The sequence below is a fragment of the Hylobates moloch genome, unplaced genomic scaffold (genome assembly GCF_009828535.3).
Source record: "Hylobates moloch isolate HMO894 unplaced genomic scaffold, HMol_V3 SCAFFOLD_4, whole genome shotgun sequence".
NCBI lineage: Eukaryota > Metazoa > Chordata > Mammalia > Primates > Hylobatidae > Hylobates > Hylobates moloch.
The window spans coordinates 92,540,940-92,559,397 of NW_026652279.1; the positions used below are offsets into that span (position 1 = coordinate 92,540,940).

Sequence of the window (18,458 nt, forward strand, 5' to 3'; positions counted from 1 at the left end):
CTTAGGACCGTTATGAGACTAGAGGAGAGACAAGGCAAGAGAATGTGTCCCAGCAGCTACCACACACCAAAAAAGAGTCCAGTGTGCTGGGGAGATCAGGGCTTGAGTCCTAGCATGGCCCTCATGAGTCATATAAGAATTTGGGCAACTCATTATTCCTTACTCTCGGAGCCCTTTTTCCCTTATTTATAAAACTGGGATAATTCTGACCACACAGGGATATGGTGAGGTTTAAATGAGTTAATGTAAGCTGGCCCATAGTCATGGCTTGTTCAATGCTGCCTTCTGACCCACCTCATTTATACAGAAATCGTCCAGTGAGTTGGCAGAATTCACTGGAAGGCATCAGAGTTAATTAATAAGCTCAAATGTCAAACAACCCTAAAACAAAATAATACAGATTCTCCCCCCCACCACCCTTCCACCACCCAGCTTTCTCTGATCTTCTGAGGACCAAAAGAAGAATATCTAAAAACAGGTCATATAAACTCTTACACAAAATATTCTATAAATATCATTCTAGGATGCTACAATTTAGCAATTTAGCACTTATTAAGTTCAGCTATACCAAGTCATCAATTTTCTTTCTCTCGCTTCCTTTTATTCACTCTGTAAAACCAGTATGGCCTTTAGGAAAGGGCTTTCTTAATTTTCTGGAGATAATCTTCCACACGTATATAGTTTCTGTAAAGTTCCATATGTAATATTCCCATTTGAGGAGCAAATGCAATAGCCAATGCATGTGCTCCATGACAATGACGCTTATGTTTGTATGTATGAGTATCTTCAAAACTGCCACCTCTTTTATGATTATTTCTTTTTGTAAACCTATGAATAAAGGTAACCAAAGTGATAATCCCTGATTCGCCAATTATTGCAAAACTGAAATGGAAGAATATTAAGATCATGGCCTGCAAGACCGAAAAGTAGTTCATTATATACCCAGGCTTTAGCCAGCTTGACTGAGTTTTAAAACCCTGAAAATAAACTGTGTATCCTCTAGGGACTTGAGGTGCACCTTTTAGATGAAGTCTGGCAGCTCAAAAAGGATTGATATAGCAAGAGAATTTTAATGACCTTGGATCATTGATAGGATCCAGTCCATTATCATTGTTATTTTTTAAATGATAACTTGCTCCCATTCCAAAGAAAATATGAGAGAGGAAGCGAGGCACACACAAGGACTCACATTTTGTACAAGCGCCTATAAAATGCCTACTTGGGGTAGTTGGAGCTTTTTCCTCCCTTATCATTTCCTTTCAGGAAAAAACTTTCAGTGAGGCACAGCCATTCACCAGAAGAAAGGCAGTTTTAAGAAAGTGTTACAAAAGCTGAGTAGTGAATTCTTGGGCCAAAGGGCATCAAGCAGGAATAAAAGGGATCTTAAGCATGCAGGCCCTGGAACGCATGTGAACAGATTGCAAGAGACAATCTTGGCCAGGGCAACCCAAACAAGAAGAGACAGGGCCCTGCACACCACACTGCCTGAATACCTCGGGGGTGGCATGCTGTCTGCTGCCCGTGCCCAACTCCTAGCACCACAGTCAGGCTTCCCTGGGCTTCCATTGCTTGGCCCCATCCAGCTCATTACTACTTACTTCCTGCTGCGCCCTGACACAACTCTTCCTCACTTTTTCCTTTCTCCTCTTCTCCCTTCGGCCCTGGGCCATGGGCTGCCTTCAATTCTTGCCTGAAAAATTCTCTTTCCTCTCACTACGTTATTCTCCTCCCACTAATGCTTTTTTGTTTTGTTTTGTTTTTTTGAGATGGAGTCTTGTGTGGTCGCTCAAGCTGGAGTGCAGTGGCACAATCTTGGCTCACTGCAAACTCCACCTCCCAGGTTCTGGTGCTTCAGCCTCCTAAATAGCTGGGATTACAGGTGCGTGCCACCATGCCGGGCTAATTTTTGTATTTTTAGTAGAAACAGGGTTTCACCATGTTGGCCAGGGTGGTCTTGAACTCCTGACCTCAAGTGATCTGTCTGCCTCAGCCTCCCAAAGTGCTGGGATTACAGGTGAGAGCCAACGTGCCCGGCCCCACTAATTCTTGATGTGTGAAAGATCTTCTCTCACCTTCCAGGGAAATGATTCTTCCTTTTTTCTGATGCCTAGGTTTATTTACAACTCATGTCATTGAGCACATCACTTCATTGTTCTCTGGTGTTACATGTGTTTATTTTATAATATCTTCATATGTCTTCTCTGTTAAACATAGCAATGTAAGATTTCTTGAGTGTTTACCAGGTACCGAGGCACTATGTTAAGTGTTTTGGAGATATCTCATTTAATTTTCACAACTATCCTATGAGGTAGGGACATTATTAGATGCATTCCACAGATCTGTTTTACTTAACGAGCACCTGCGAGGTGCCTGCTGCTGCTTTATAACTTTCCTAATGCTAATTTGTTTGCTTTTCATAACAATTCTATGAGGTTTGCTGAATGATTCTGACTGTTTTACAGACTAATGGATGAGGAAGCTGAGACATAGAGAGGAAAAATAACGGGTCCCAGGTCATAGAGTTAGTGAGTAGCCCTCCAAGGTTCAGAGCAGAAGAGTTTGACTCTGAAGCCTGCACTCTGCACACTGAACATATGGGCATTTAGCATTGAGCATAACTAAATGTTAGCTCACCTCACTCCCAAGAGAACAAATGAGCACCAGTTTTAAATGATATAGTGGGCATCAATAAACATATATTTAAAACAATGACTATCTGCTCATTCCCAGGCCTTAAAGATTAAGTCTCGGTCAGGCACACTGGCTCATGCCTGTAATCCCAGCACTTTGGGAGGCTGAGGCAGGCCGATCATGAGGTCAAGAGATCGAGACCATCCTGGCCAACATGGTGAAACCTCGTCTCTACTAAAAATACAAAAATTAGTTGGCCATGGTGGTGCATGCTGATAGCCCCAGCTACTCAGGACCCTGAGGCAGGAAAATCGCTTGAACCTGGGAGGAGAAGGTTGCAGTGAGCCGAGATCACGCCACTGCACTCTAGCCTGGCAACACAGCAAGACTCCATCTCAAAAAAAAAAAAAAAGATTAAGTATCTTGAAGACTTCGGTTTATTTAAAGCATGTTTTGAAACATTTTAAAAGCATATTAAAAACACATAAAGCATTTTTTTAAAAACTAGACATGCCATGTATAAAGGTAAACATTATTCTGAACCCAGATAGGGGTTACTTTTAAGATATAAGGTAAATTAAAGATTAAGTCTCTTGAAGACTTCGATTTATTTAAAGCATGTTTTGAAACATTTTTAAAGCATATTAAAAACACATAAAGCGCCGGGCGCGGTGGCTCACGCTTGTAATCCCAGCACTTTGGGAGGCCGAGGCGGGCGGATCACGAGGTCAGGAGATCGAGACCACGGTGAAACCCCGTCTCTACTAAAAATACAAAAAATTAGCCAGGCGTGGTGGCGGGCGCCTGTAGTCCCAGCTACTCAGAGAGGCTGAGGCAGGAGAATGGCGTGAACCCGGGAGGTGGAGCTTGCAGTGAGCCGAAATTGCGCCACTGCACTCCAGCCTGGGCGACAGAGCGAGACTCCATCTCAAAAAATAAAAATAAAAAAAAAATAAAGCATTTTAAAAAAACTAGACATGCCATGTATAAAGTTTAAAATTATTTTGAACTCAGATTGGGGGTTACTTTTAAGTTGTAAAGGTCCAGAATGCATGTCCTATCAGCCTAATACTCATATATTTACTTATTTAGCAAATATTTATAAGGCACTGCTTTGTATCTGGCACTGCGCTAGGCTCTGCAAATACAGCAGTGAACAAGAAAACTGAAATCTGAAGAACCAAAAATCTAGAGTAATTAAGTGATGCATGTGTTTACCTGAAATATGCTTCTTTAAGCAACAACCCTGTGTGTCCTGATTTATTCACTATTATCGTGTCAAATGGTCTAAAAATGGAATAAGGCAAATGAATAAATGGGCAAGCAGAAAAATTCTATGGCTCAATCATAGTATCAAAATATATTTAATACATTGGATAGCTGAAAAGATACACTCTTTGTGCTTTAATTTTCCTATGTTAATGCTGTGCATACAATAAGTTCTCAATTGTTGTTAGCTGTATATACAGAATGGAAGAAGAGATAAGGGAAAATCAGTAGGGCCTCCAAATTAGAACTGAGTAAAGAAGCAACTGGGAACTCTTAGGAGGGACTGATATGGTGCAAAGTGTTGAAAGATGAAGGTAATTTAAGACCTATTTACTTTGAAGAGGCAGGTGAAAAGAGAGTAGACAAGCTAAAGTGAATATAATACAGAGAGCCAGAGATAAGAGAGGAAAATGCAGTGTGAAGGGACTAATACTAAGAAGCACCACACAAGAGTTCAAAGTCGGAGATGAATCCTGTTTGACAGTAGTTGCTTTGAGTATGGTCTGATTCCTAGGGGTATATGGACAGCAAAGCTCCTTTTAGAAACACTTCTTTCTGTTGGGCTAAAAATATTTAAGGTTTGCAAACCAGACTTGGAACAATAGTACAGTGTCACCTTGGAGAACCCTTGACCGTGAGTGCCTTTACTACCTCTCCAGGCCACCTGCCTAAAGGACTGGCAGCTCTCCAAAATAATCAAAAAGTCTCCTTTCTACCTTACATTCTTCCCAGGTTCTCCAATGAGGTCGTAAAATATTTCAAGTTGTGATATTGCTGAGCAGGTACTGCAAGGGGGTCTACTGGCAACCCTCTTCACAGTGGCACTGTAAGGAAGTAACATAAGTTGGCAAAGAAGATATGGCAGAAGGCCTATCTAGTTTAGGTTTGCACTGATACAGGCACAAACCATCTCACAAGTGATTGTGCTCTGAAAGAGTCATTAAAAGGCTGAAAAAAGTAACGAACTCTCCCTCTCTGGAAATACTTGAGAAAACAGAAGGCAATCTTGATCTTAGATGTTTTTAGTAAAGCCTGCCTGAACCAATAAACCATCATCAAACTATTGTTTAAACTAAATTTTTATGATAGCGAAACATTTTTAGAATATTTTAAGGTTAAAGCAGTAGTGTTAGAACAACAAAGAGTTCAGAAAGAGTAAATTCTGTCTTAAACAGACTGAGGCTGGAGCAGGAGAGAATCACTCTAACCCAATGATTAATACTACTTCTTAAATGAAATCTTCTTGGTCACTAGGACTAAGTGTTTATCTAACACTTAGAGGACTTCTTTCCTGTCACACTATATCACTGACACCAAATGTCTGCATCTGTAGGCACCATATTCAGATCCTAATACCTAAGAGGACAGAATCACCTCTGAATTATCAAGTGATTTGACTAGATCCAGGAAAGATCTTAAGGAACCTTAGAAGAGAGAGCGGAATTAGGCTGTTAATACCCAGGGATGAAAAACTGACCATCTGTCACCCGCAGGCTACTAGAATCAGCAGTTTTGCTTGATTCCTTAATCAAATTCCTTAATGAAATTCAGAAATGTCAAATATCTTTTGCAAAACTTGAGTTGTAGTTGCCTTTTCCTTCTCATGAAATCTATCCTTATGATACACAATGAATGAAGAACTATTATTGCAGAAAAGAAATGGGAACAAGATATCCAGGGTGTGCGCAGAGCAGTGCCTGTGAGGGTGAGCTGGCTGCTCTTCTTAGCACCCCCACTGAGACCAGAGCTGATCTGCTGGTGTGATTAGCTAAGCAGCTGTTCTCGCTAGCCCTGTCTCTTCAATATGTGTCATTAAGGTCAGGGGCTCTCTACATCCAGATCAAGGAAAACCAAGCTTCACTGCTGATATGCAAGTAGCTCTTCTTCCCTGCCAGGACTACATTGCAGAATCAAGGCTCAGTTCTTTTCCAAGGATAAAGTTCCTTTAGGAGGCAGAAGAAAGGAGAGTAATGAAGTAAGAGAGGGAGTGGGGTAACAGCGCACGAAAACTAACCTGTTGACATTGCCAAAGTTCAGACCTACAACACTCATCTCAGCCAACAGAGGGAACCTGACTTTAACACAGCCGTATCATGGCAAAAAAAAATTGAAAATGTTGCTTTATACACTTTCTGCAATTTCTGCAATTGCTTGTTAATGTTTGGCTAGTTCAATGAGATTGAAAAGTACAGTGGTAGAGTTCTATAATTTATATTCAGAAAAGCAAAGTAATCCATGAGTAAAGTTCCATTTTGAATTGGAAAGCAATAGAAGCTATTTATGAAGAATCAGTCAGCCCCAAAGTATCTCTTTTTATTGGCAAGATTCAGGTGATTTAGGTCTTGCACCTACATGCATAGGTATACACACACGTACATAGCAATATATCCTATCCTAAAGCTTTGCCTAAAGAAAATTTCCTGGATGCATTTTACAGCATAGCATCCTAATCTCTATTCAGCCCAGAAAAGCCTCCTGAAAGCTGCTGGCCACAGTAAGGTCCAACTGAGGAATCATACATTGGTCAACACAAACATCTATTCGTATGAATAGCAGGGCCCCCTGCTAGTTGTTTAAGTTTAGTGGTGGTGGTGGTGGTGGTGGTGGGATGTGTGAGTGTTTGTTTGTGTGTGTGTTAGGTCCCCTTAAATTTTTAAATGACAAATTTAGGAGATAAAAAATAGGAGGGCCAGGCACGGTGGCTCACACCTGTGATCCCAGCACTTTGGGAGGCCGAGGCGGGTGGATCACAAGGTCAGGAGATCGAGACCATCCTGGCTAACACGGTGAAACCCTGTCTCTACTAAAAATACAAAAAAAATTAGCCGGGCATGGTGGCGGGCGCCTGTAGTCCCAGCTACTCAGGAGGCTGAGGCAGGAGAACGGCGTGAACCCGGGAGGCAGAGGTTGCAGTGTGCCAAGATCGTGCCACTGTACTCCAGCCTGGACGACAGAGCGAGACTCTGTTTCAATTAAAAAAAAAAAGAAATAGGAGAGAAGTCGTAAATGTGGGCATCACTTTAGAAAAAGGGTTTTTTGGGTTTTTTCTTTATGTTTTGTTTTGTTTTTTGTTTGTTTTTTGAGACAGGGTCTTGCTCTGTTTCCCAGGCTGGAGTACAGTGACATGATCACGGCTCACTGCAGCCTCAACCTCCCGGGCTCAGGCGATCCTCTCACCTCAGCCTCCTGCATAGCTGGGACTGCAGTCACACGCCACCATACCCAGCTATTTTTTTTTCTTTTGTAGAGATGGTGATCTTTCTATGTTGCCCAGGCCTCATTTTTTTAAATTGTGGCAAAACGCACATAATATAAATTTTATCATTTTAAGCATTTTAAAGTGTACAATTAAGTGGCACTAAGTACATTCACAATGTTGCAAAACCATCACCCCTATCTAGTTACAGAACTTTTTCATAAACCCAATCGGAAATCCCATGCCCATTAAAACTTCTCCTTTTTTGACTATGAATTAACCTCCTCTTTTGATTCTCTCTCTGACCTCTTGCAACACACGGAAATGTACTTTGAGCATGGCCGAGATCAGCAGCAAATTTTGTCTGAGGAGCAGTCAATGCTTGAGGGACCAATGGCAGAGAAAAAGAAATGGGGAATGAAGAAAAACAAAGAGAAGAGATACAAAGAGATTTGGAGACATCAAGGGGTCAGTGGGGGTGGTAAACTCTCCCAGCAGTCATCCCAGAGATCTCTCAGAGGCTGTACTCTGTCCAAAGACACTAACCCCAAAACTAAGAGCCAGTGCCTGGGCTCTTAGGGTGAGAGGGATCTCAATCCCTAATCAACAAATTCCTCCCTACACTAAAGATTGGATGACTACAGAAGGAAAACTCATACACTCCCTTAAACATGCTTTCATGCTTTCATGTTTTAGCAAAATAATTAGATGAACTTTTTCCATTTTACATGTCCAGAATCTGCATGGAAATCTCTCCTCCCCTCAAGCATAAACTTCAGACAGTTTAATCAGGACCTAAAGTGGCACATACACAGCAATGCAACTGGGGTCACCACTATGCCCAATTCAATTAAGAAAAATATGCAAACAAATATACTCTCAGATAACTAATCAGTGAACTCAGTCCACAACTCTAAATTGCTGCTGAAAAAAATCAAAGTCAAGAAAGTTCACCTCCCCATTCAAATGATAAACCTGATTTTTATATAATCTCCTGCTACCAAGGAGCCTTAAACAATCAAGACTGTATATTAGTTTAAGTAGCCATCTCATTCAACTCAATCATGATTAAACTGAGCATCACTGAGAAACAAAATGAAATGCAGAAAACATACTCTATATCACGTTCCCTTCCCCACCTCCACACGGTGGGACAGTCTTCTGACTGAATGGGTTTTGATTTGTCCTTTTATTGCCTTAATCTACAATTGTAAATTGTCATAAAATATAAATCTACTTTTCTTGCCTCAAAAACATTCATTCACTCATTCTAACTTAGTCAATATTACAAAGTGTTGCAAATGTTTAAGTATTTGAACCTATATAGCTTTTAAACTTTCATTTAATGGCTCTTTGCCACTGAGAAAGAGGTAAAAAGGGCTACAGTTTCATGTCTTAATGTTTCATTTTTATTTTATTTATTTATTTATTTTTGAGACAGAGTCTCACTCTGTTGCCAGGCTGGAGTGCAGTGGCACGATCTCTGCTCATTGCAAGCTCCGCCTCCTGGGTTCAAGCGATTCTCCTGCCTCAGCCTTCCAAGTAGCTGGGACTACAGGCCCGCACCACCACGCCCAGCTAACTTTTGTATTTTTAGTAGAGATGGGGTTTCACCATGTTGGCCAGGATGGTCTCAATCTCTTGACCTATGATCTGCCCACCTTGACCTCCCAAAATGCTGGGATTACAGGCATGAGCCACTGTACCCAGCCATATATATTATATTTTTTATTTAAATGAGGAATATATGAATACATTTCCACCATACAGAAATAGAGTAAGCTATGCAAATTTCCCTTATGGAGAGGTAATACATATTAACTGTTTGATATGTATCTTGTCAATGTTTTTTCCATTTTTTAACCTATACGTGTGCATATATACAAATGTGGGCTTTAAAAATATATGGCCGGGTGCAGTGGCTCATGCCTGTAATCCCCCAGCACTTTGGGAGGCTGAGGCAGGTGGATCGCCTGAGGTCAGGAGTTCAAGACCAGCTTGGCCAACATGGTGAAATCCTATCTCTACTAAAAATACAAAAATTAGCCAGGCATGGTGTCAAGTGCCTGTAGTCTCAGCTACTCAGGAGACTGAGCCAGGAGGATTGCTTGAACCCAGGAGGCAGAGGTTGCAGTGAGCCAAGATGGCTCCACTGCACTTCAGCCTGGGAAACAGAGTGAGACTCCATCTCAAAAAAAAAAAAAAAAAATATATATATACACACACACACACACACACACACACACACACACACCAATGATTCATTCATTCAATAGATATTCACTGAGAGTCAACTCTGTGACAGGCATATTAGGTGCTGGGAACAAAACAGGGACCTTGAATTTACATTCTAATGGAAAAATACAGGCAACAAATTTAACAAACAAAACTACTGTCATGTCCCCTTATCCACAGGGGATCTGTTCCAAGACCCCAAGAAGATGCCTGACACCACAGATTATACCAATTGCTGTCCATCAGAACACGCTCTGTTCATACCTTCTACCCACAAACTTAAATGTTCCTTCTTTCCAATTTCATGGATAGAAGGTTCATTCTTACCACAGATCTTAGCCAACCTCAGCCATATGATTTTTTTGTTTTCTTATTAAGTCGAGAACTTTCACCTTTTAACTAAAAGGAAGTACATCACAGCTTCATCACTATTCGTGTGCTTTGGAGGCATTATTGAGGAAAATAAGTGTTCTGTGAACACAAGCACTGTGATACTGGGACCGTCTATCTGGTAGGCCAGCCAGCTCCTAAGGGACTCATAGACGGGTAGCAGCTACAGCGTGGAGATGCGTGCGGAACAAAGGGAAGATTCACATCCTGGGTGGGACAGAGTGAGACAGTGAGAGACTTCATTGTGCTACTCAGAATGGTGTACAATTTAAAACTTATGAATTGTTTATTTATGGAATTTTCCATTTAATATTTTTGTACATTGGTAAACTAAAACCACAGATACAGGGGGACTACTATATAAGCATATGGTATAAATTCTGATAGTCATCACTGTTATGATGAAAATAAAATAAGATGATGGATTACAGTGAGTGACTGGTAGTGGGCTTGTATGGGAAACCCAGCATTTCTGAGATAAAATTTGAGTTAAGGTCACACCATATGTCATTTTAAGACTTGCTTTTATAACTTATATCTTGGAGGTCTTTCTATGTCAAAACGTATTGTTCTACACACTCTTTTTAGCAGGCATACACTGTAATATGATATATATTCCCATAACTTCTGTAATTACTCCTCTATTGAGAGAAAAACACTTTCTTGACTAACTTCTTATGGAGTGCAATAGTACTGATTTTCCTGTCTTAAAATGGTCATTAGAATTGCTACTTCATCATACAAGAAAAAAGCCACTGTAGGTGACTGGCCATCTTCTGCGGGACTAATGGATCCAACCTTGTGGACAGGCTATGGCCAATCTGAGCATAGCACAAGGATTAATTGGGACAGGAATGTGTGGGTGTGTGCACACATATGCATGTGTTCACAGTTTACAAATAAACATAGCTGATAGCTAATGTTATATAGATAATAACCATAGAGTTAGGACCATTTGACACATTTTTAAGTGCCTGAATCATCCTGAAATGCTTTATTAGAACAAGAGCAAAGTTCACAGTGAAAGCGCACAAAGATGCTTTCATTTTAAATATTTAGAAATACATATTTTTGGCACAGTTTCAAAGGATTCATTTTAACTATAGCCTCTTCAAGGCTTTTAGAAACTATTCTGCTATCATAACTCCATTTTTTTATTATACGTTAAGTTTTAGGGTACATGTGCACAACATGCAGGTTTGTTACATATGTATACATGTGCCATGTTGGTGTGCTGCACCCATTAACTCGTCATTTAACATTAGGTATATCTCCTAATGCTATCCGTCCCCACTCCCCCCATCATAACTCTACTTTGTAAGTTAAAGTAGTGAAGGAGTAGACGTTATCCCAAATGAAAGGACCTTTGTCTATGGCGTTTCCCTTATTCAGAGGTTACAGTGAGAAGAATATTATACAGCTTTATTTTTTTTTTTCTTTTTGAGACAGAGCCTGGCTCTGTGGCCCAGGCTGGAAGGCAATGGCGTCATCACGGCTCACTGCAGCCTCCTCCCAACTCTCCCACCCCCCCAAGTAGCTGGAACTGCAGGCACATGCTACCATGCTGGGCTAATTTTTTTTATTTTTTATAGAGACAGTAGTCTCACTGTGTTGCCTGGGCTGGTCCTGAACTCCTGGGCTCAAGCTATCCTCCTGCCTCTCCCTCCTGAAGTGTTGGAATTACAGGCATGAGCCACTGCACCCGGCCTATATGGCTTTTTTCATCACTGTCCCCAGTCTTATTCTTTTCTAAGTGTTCCTCTTCTTTCTCTGTCTTTTGCGTGGCTAAAGCGTAAATCGTCTCATCAGGGGTCACACTGCCATCAAGTCTCCTTTAGACACTATGTTTTGCAACATTCTCATATTCTCTTCCAGCTTAACACATTATTGCAAGGCTGCTTTTCACTGTGTCTCAAATTATCCCATACGTCAACTTTTTTTTTTTTTTTTTTTACATTCACAAAGGCTTTGCCATGAGGCTTGATCTTAGGGTGAAATTCTCAATAAAGAAGAAACCACATGGTAACCATTTGGAAGCACTGAAATCACTCATCTTTTTAGTGTCATTTAATGGATTAATCGTTCTTCATTTTCCTTTTCTTTTTTTCTTTTTTGAAGATGGAGTCTCGTTCTGTCATCCATGCTGGAGTACAGTGGCATCATCTCGGCTCACTGCAACCTCCATCTCCTGGGTTCAAGCAATTCTCCTGCCTCAGCCTCGTGAGTAGCTGGGATTACAGGTGCCCACCACCATGCCTGGCTAATTTTTGTATTTTTAGTAGAAACAGAGTTTCACCATGTTGGCCAGGCTAGTCTTGAATTCCTGACCTCAGGTGATCCGACCACCTTGGCCTCCCAAAGTGTTGGAACTATAGTCATGAGCCACCGCACCTGGCCTTCATTTTCCAATTTTGTCAGCCTTTGCCATTTTACTAAACTTGAATTTATGTTCCTCAGACATAGTTTTCCAAACATCCAAAGTTTGACTGGATATATAAAATCTCTTTTGTGGAAAGTCAATCTGACATCTTGCCTCTAGCTTTCCTGGGTCACCTTTAGCCATCTATATTTTGGCCCTTCTGGTTCTTAGTTCGGACACTGCTCTTGGCTAATAAATTAAAGGCTGCCAATCTAGCCAGGCGCAGTGGCTCACGCCTGTAATCCCGGCACTTTGGGAGGCTGAGGCGGGCAGATCACCTGAGGTCAGGAGTCGGAGACCAGCCTGGCCAATGTGGTGAAACCCCATCTCAACTAAAAACACAAAAATTAGCCGGGTGTGGTGGCGGGCACCTGTAATCCCAGCTACTCAGGAGGCTGAGGCAGAAGAATCGCTTGAACACAGAAGGCAGAGATTGCAGTGAGCAGAGATTGCACCATTGTGCTCCAGCCTGGGCAACAAGAGCAAAACTCTGTCTCAAAAAAAAAAAAAAAAAAAAAGCTGCCAATCTAAAGATATGATTATTTACTGTGTACCTAGAACTGTATACATCAACATCACCATCGTCATCGTCATCATCATCATCGTCATCATCATCATCATCATCATCATCATAGCTATCATCATTATCATCATCACCATCATCATCATCATCATAGCTACCATTTATTGAAAGTTATTATGTGTCAACTTCAAAGAACTTATCCTTTAGTTGGAGAGCCAAGACAATCATAACAGTAACAAATGGCCGGGCATGGTGGCTCATGCCTGTAATCCCAGCACTTTGGGAGGCTTAGGCAGGTGGATCATTTGAGGTCAAGAGTTCAAGACCAGCCTGACCAACATGGTGAAATGCTGTCTCTATTAAAAATACAAAATTAGCCGGGCATGGTGGCGCATGCCTGTAATGCCAGCTACTCGGGAGGCTGAGACAGGAGAATCATTTGAACCCAGGAGGCAGAGGTTGCAGGGAGCCGAGATCGTGCACTGCACTCCAGCCTGGGCAACAAGAGAGAAACTCTGTCTCAAAAAATAAATAAATAAATAAATAAACAGACAAAATTCACTTTTCATTCAATTAAACTTAACATACATGTATTAATTGCCTACTCTGAGCCTGATCCTTTATTATATTCTAGAGAAAATGAAAATAAGCAACACATAATCCTCACCTTTGAAAAACAAACATAATAGGTACAAAGTCAGTTCATAAATGTGCAATGTGAGTGGTATAAAATAACATCAGATAAAAATTAGCACTTCTGATGACTAATCAGGGGAGATTTCATGGAGGAGATGTCATCTGAATTGGACTTTGATGAATAAAAAAGAGAGTTTTGATGACAAATATTAGTTTGGCCAAAGTGGATGAACATATTGTTCTCTAAGTCAACAATACAGATGGTCAACTGAGCAACAAAACAGATGTTGCTGGTCAGACTAGTAGGCCCATTTAGGAGTGCAACAAGCCACTTTTTTGTGTGGGGGGAACAGGAGGAAAACACATGGCCTGCATTTATGTAATCAAATAGGTGAATTCAAAAGCTCTACAGATTTATTTACTCAATGATGAATTGGATTAAAATTATATTCCATGCTCTTCCCTGGGCAATATGGTGCTTACACATAAAATGCCAAGATTGTCCTTCACCTTAAGGTATAATGGGAAGAAATAAAACTGTCTACAAAGTCCCTTGAAAATTACACCTTTAAAATTGACAGTTGGACATCTTGAAAATTTAGACCACATCCCATGAATAAATTAGGCCATCATGGTCAAAAACTTATCCACATCCTCCATTAGCAACCAACGTAATAGGTAATTCAAATCCTCACACTGAGTTTCATCGTCAGATACCTTAGAGGACACCACACGTTTCTACAAAAACAGCCCAGTGTAAGGTTTTACATGTCCTTTTGGGGCTAATGCTTTAGCAAACACATAGAACCACCAGAGTTTGCATTCTAAGCTCCAGGAAGTGAGGCTTTTTGAACCTTAAGATGACAAAATTAACTGACAGAATTTTATAAATTCTGAGGTGAGCTTGGCATGCTGCAGGTCATCAGTCCATACTACCACCCAGGGAGTTAGCACAAATAACTAGCTTAGCTTCATCATATTCCACAAAGATTGCAAAGCTCACTCCCCTCCTCCACCCTCTACATGACATTTTCCATCATTTTCATTTATGTGGTCATTTTCCTCAGTTACTGAAGGTCAGCTCTCTATCGGCCCTGCACTAGACACTGGGGACTCAGTAATGAATAAGGTAGAATTACCATTCTCCAGGAGCCCACAGTGGAGTGGGCAGATAAGAAAGTCAGCAATTTTATAACAAAAAGGTAAGTGCCAGAGTAGGGGCATGCACAGGGTGATCCAAGAGTAACAGAGATGGGGTCCAAGAGCATCAGAAGATACTTTCCACCAGGCGTGGTGGCTCACGCCTGTAATCCTAGCACTTTGGGAGGCCGAGACAGGTGGATCACCTGAGGTCAGGAGTTCAAGACCAGCCTGGCCAACATGTTGAAACCCCATCACTACTAAAAATACAAAAAATTAGCTGGGCGTGGTGGCAGGCGCCTGTAATCCCAGCTACTCAGGAGGCTGAGGCAGGAGAATCTCTTGAACCCAGGAGGCGGAGGTTGCACTGAGCCGAGATCACACCATTTCACTCCAGCCTGGATAACAAGAGCAAAACTCCATCTCAAAAAAAAAAAAAAAAAAAAAAAAGCTTTCCAGAGTAGCTAATCCTGAGCTGAATATTAAAGAACAAGCAAATGTTAAACAGGCATCAAGGGAACCACGTGTGCAGAGTCACTGAGGCTTAGAACAAACTGCAAATAGATTAGTATGGTTCGTACCAAAGACACATGTAGGGATGCAGCAGGCAGCAAAGCTGGCAAGATAGGAAGGGGCCAGATCATGAAGGTCCTTGCTTAGTAACAACATAAAAGCTTATCCCCATGTACATACTCTAAGTCAAGTTATGTCAAATATATCTTGCATCCATGTTTTTATTGGCCTTCACAGTAGATCTATATAAGTTGATCTGGTTGCCAACATTTAAGAATCATGAACTTTAACATTAAAAAAAAATTCAAATTTCTGCCTTCTTTCTAAAACTCAGAAGACAACACCAGACTCAAATCCCCAAATTCTTAATAGGTTGGAGCTAAGCAAAGGCTTCTGCTTTTAGGTGGGAGACAGGCCTTCTATTCTCCAGAGACGTAGTCCCCTTTCCATTATTTTATCCCCAACTCATTTATATTACGTACCTGGCTCCTGAAGACATCTATGTTTGCAAGTGCTACTCTATGCCCTGTTGGTCCATCTGATACAGCTTCTTAGAGTAAAGAGAAATAAATAAGGAGTTTCCATGGGAATTGTTATGTCTTCAGTGGTTAAAGAATCTGTATTTAGTGACAGAAGCCAAGGAAATACACAAACAGGCACATGGAAATAACTTAGGCTATCCTTTAGAAGCAAGCAAGCAGGCCTACGATTAAACTATCTCAGAAACACAAAGCAGAGTATCATCTTTATAAGTGAGTTCTGGCTGGGTGCGGTGGCTCACACCTGTAATCCCAGCACTTTGGGAGGCCAAGGTGGGCGAATCACTTGAGGTCAGGAGTTCGAGACCAGCCTGGCCAACATGGTGGAACCCCATCTCTACTAAAAATACAAAAATTAGCCAGGCTTGATAGTGCACACCTGTTATCCCAGCTACTAGGGAGGCTGAGGCAGGAGAATCCCTTGAGTCCGGGAGCAGAGGTTGCAGTGAGCCAAGATTGTACCACTTCACTCTAGCCTGGGTGACAGAGCGATACTCTGCCTCAAAAAGAAAAAAAAAAGTGAGTTCTACATGTTAGTTCTAATGACTAATACCTGAAAAGGAAAGAGAAAATTCAAATAGAATTAGAAAATTCAAATAGAAATAGAAATAGAAAATTCAAATAACAACAAAATTAAAATATATCTAGGAATAAATATAACTAAAGAAAAACAGGATATTTAAAGAGAAAATCATAAAACTATTAAATGACATAAAAGAAAACCTAAATAACTCAAAGATACTCAATATTCTTCTATAAAAACACTTATTAGGTAGAACCATATTGCCATTTTTGTATGTCAAAGTATTGGCAATTCCATACGGTTCCACCTAAAAATAAATATGACCATTTCCCCCAAATTATAATATAATATGAACTCAGTGGAATTCTAATAAACATTCCAATTGTGCTTTTTACAGAATTTGACAAGAAAATCTGAAGTATAAAGTATTGAAGTATAAAGGGCCAAGAATAGTCAAGACCATTTCGAAAACGATCTGGTCAGGCCAATACCAGATATCAAGATGTGTTATCAAGCAATCATAATTTAACTTATGTGGTACAGGGATAGATAAATAGGTCACTGTGAATAAATAAAGAGCCTAGAAACAGAACCATAAATACACAAATACATGGGAGCTTCAACATAAAAAATTCAGATAGTATCTGAACAGAGCTGGCACAACAACTTAGTGGAAAAAGAAGATCTTATTCAATAAATGATGCTGGGACCATTGGCTATTTATATGGTAAAAATTAGGTTCTCACTTCACACCATACACATACCCCTCCCCAAAAGAAAATCTAGGTAAATTAAAAACCTAAATAAGAAAACACAAAATATTAAATTAATCTCTTAAACAGATTTTATGAAGAAAGTACACAAGGTGAATGCTTTGTGATATCAGGGTAGGAAAAGATTTCTTAAATAACAAAAAGCACAAAAAGTATAATAAAAAAATACTGATAAATTTGATTATGTTAAAAAATTCAAAGCTTTGTATTAAAAATTCACCATGGCAGGGACTGTGGCTTACGCCTATAATCCCAACTACTCGGGAGGCTGAGGCTGGAGGATCACTTGAGCCCAAGAGTTCAAGGCTGCAGAGAGCTATGATCTTGCCACTGCAGTCCAGCCTGGGCAATAGAAAGAGACCTCATCTCAATAAATAAGTAAATAAATAAAATAAAAATTTACCATAAGTGAAATTTAAAAGACTGTTCATACAATGAAGGAAGATTTGAAACGTATTAAGCCAACAAAGAATTAGCATCCCAAACATTTAAAGAATCCTAAAATCATTGACAAAAAGACAAACAGGACAATAGAAAAATGGGCAAAGGATAGAAACAGGCAATTCACAGAAAGAGAAACCTGAATGGCCAATAAAAATATTTCACCTAACTAGTAATCAGGGAAATGCAGATTAAAACCACAGCAAGATACCATTTCACGTCAATCACTTTGCCATCAATTAAAAAGCATGGGCTGGGCGCAGTGGTTCACCCCTGTAGTCCCAACACTTTGGGAGGCCAAGGCCGGCAGATCGATTGAGGTCAGGAGTTCAAGACCAGCCAACATGGTGAAACCCTGTCTCTACAAAAACACAAAAATTACCAGATGCAGTGGTGGGTGCCTGTAATCCCAGCTACTCGGGAGGCCGAGACAGGAGAATCACTTGAACCCAGGAGGCAAAGTTTGCAGTGAACCGAGACTGCGCCACTGCACTCCAGCCTGGGCGACAGCAACACTCCGTCTCAAAAAAAAAAAAAAAGGGATAAATATAAAAGCATTGCTGAATGGGAAAACAATCAAGTTGAAAAGGATATATAATCTGTAATACCCGTTATTTAGAATTTTTAAGCACACAAAATAATATTCTGTATTCTGTAGAGATATATACCCATGTGGAAAAAGTACAAAAACATGCATGAGAATTTACACACCAATTTCAGGTACCTCTGGAGAGAGAGGGTAAAGGAAGGGATAAAGTATCTATAAATCTCATTTCATATAAAAGACAGAAATGGGTCTGCCTAAAGCAAATATGGCAAAGTGTTGACCTCTGATCATCTTAATGGTAGATACATGGGTTATACTTTTTCTACACTTTAACATTTTTGAAAGTGCTCACAGTCAAAAAAATTAAAATTAAACTAAAAATAGAACCCCTTTAAAAAGGTATTTTCCTCAGCAGAACAGAGCCTGTATCCTACGGTTTGGGTCATATAGAGTGAGTATCAACAGATTAAGGTATTAGAGAAACCAGGGGAGCAACAATGAATTAAGTATGAACAAAAGATCTGAAGAATGGAGACAAATTATAGGGGTAATGACATGCTTATTTTCGTAAGAAGGGAAATAAATGCAAGAGTGGAGGATGAGCAAGGGCCTGATGACGGTTCTGAGCGTCTGAGTGGCCTATTCTGATGGGGACGCATCGATGTCTCTGTGTCATTTGTTAT

The 18,458-nt window shown here is 40.4% G+C and overlaps 1 protein-coding gene across 2 annotated transcripts in view; it reads left to right on the plus strand.

Moving 5' to 3' along the window:
• FLT1 (fms related receptor tyrosine kinase 1) overlaps window positions 1-18,458 on the plus strand; it is a 196,477-nt gene that overhangs the window by 114,496 nt on the left and 63,523 nt on the right. Inside the window, exon 15 of one of the 2 annotated variants that reach the window (XM_032150568.2) lies at window positions 12,699-13,260. The exons of the other annotated variant lie outside the window; for it this stretch is intronic. Within the exon in view, the coding sequence (XP_032006459.1) occupies window positions 12,699-12,775 (77 nt within the window). The 3' untranslated portion in view covers window positions 12,776-13,260. Of the gene's footprint in view, window positions 1-12,698; window positions 13,261-18,458 lie in introns of those variants that run through there. 2 annotated transcript variants of the gene reach the window in all.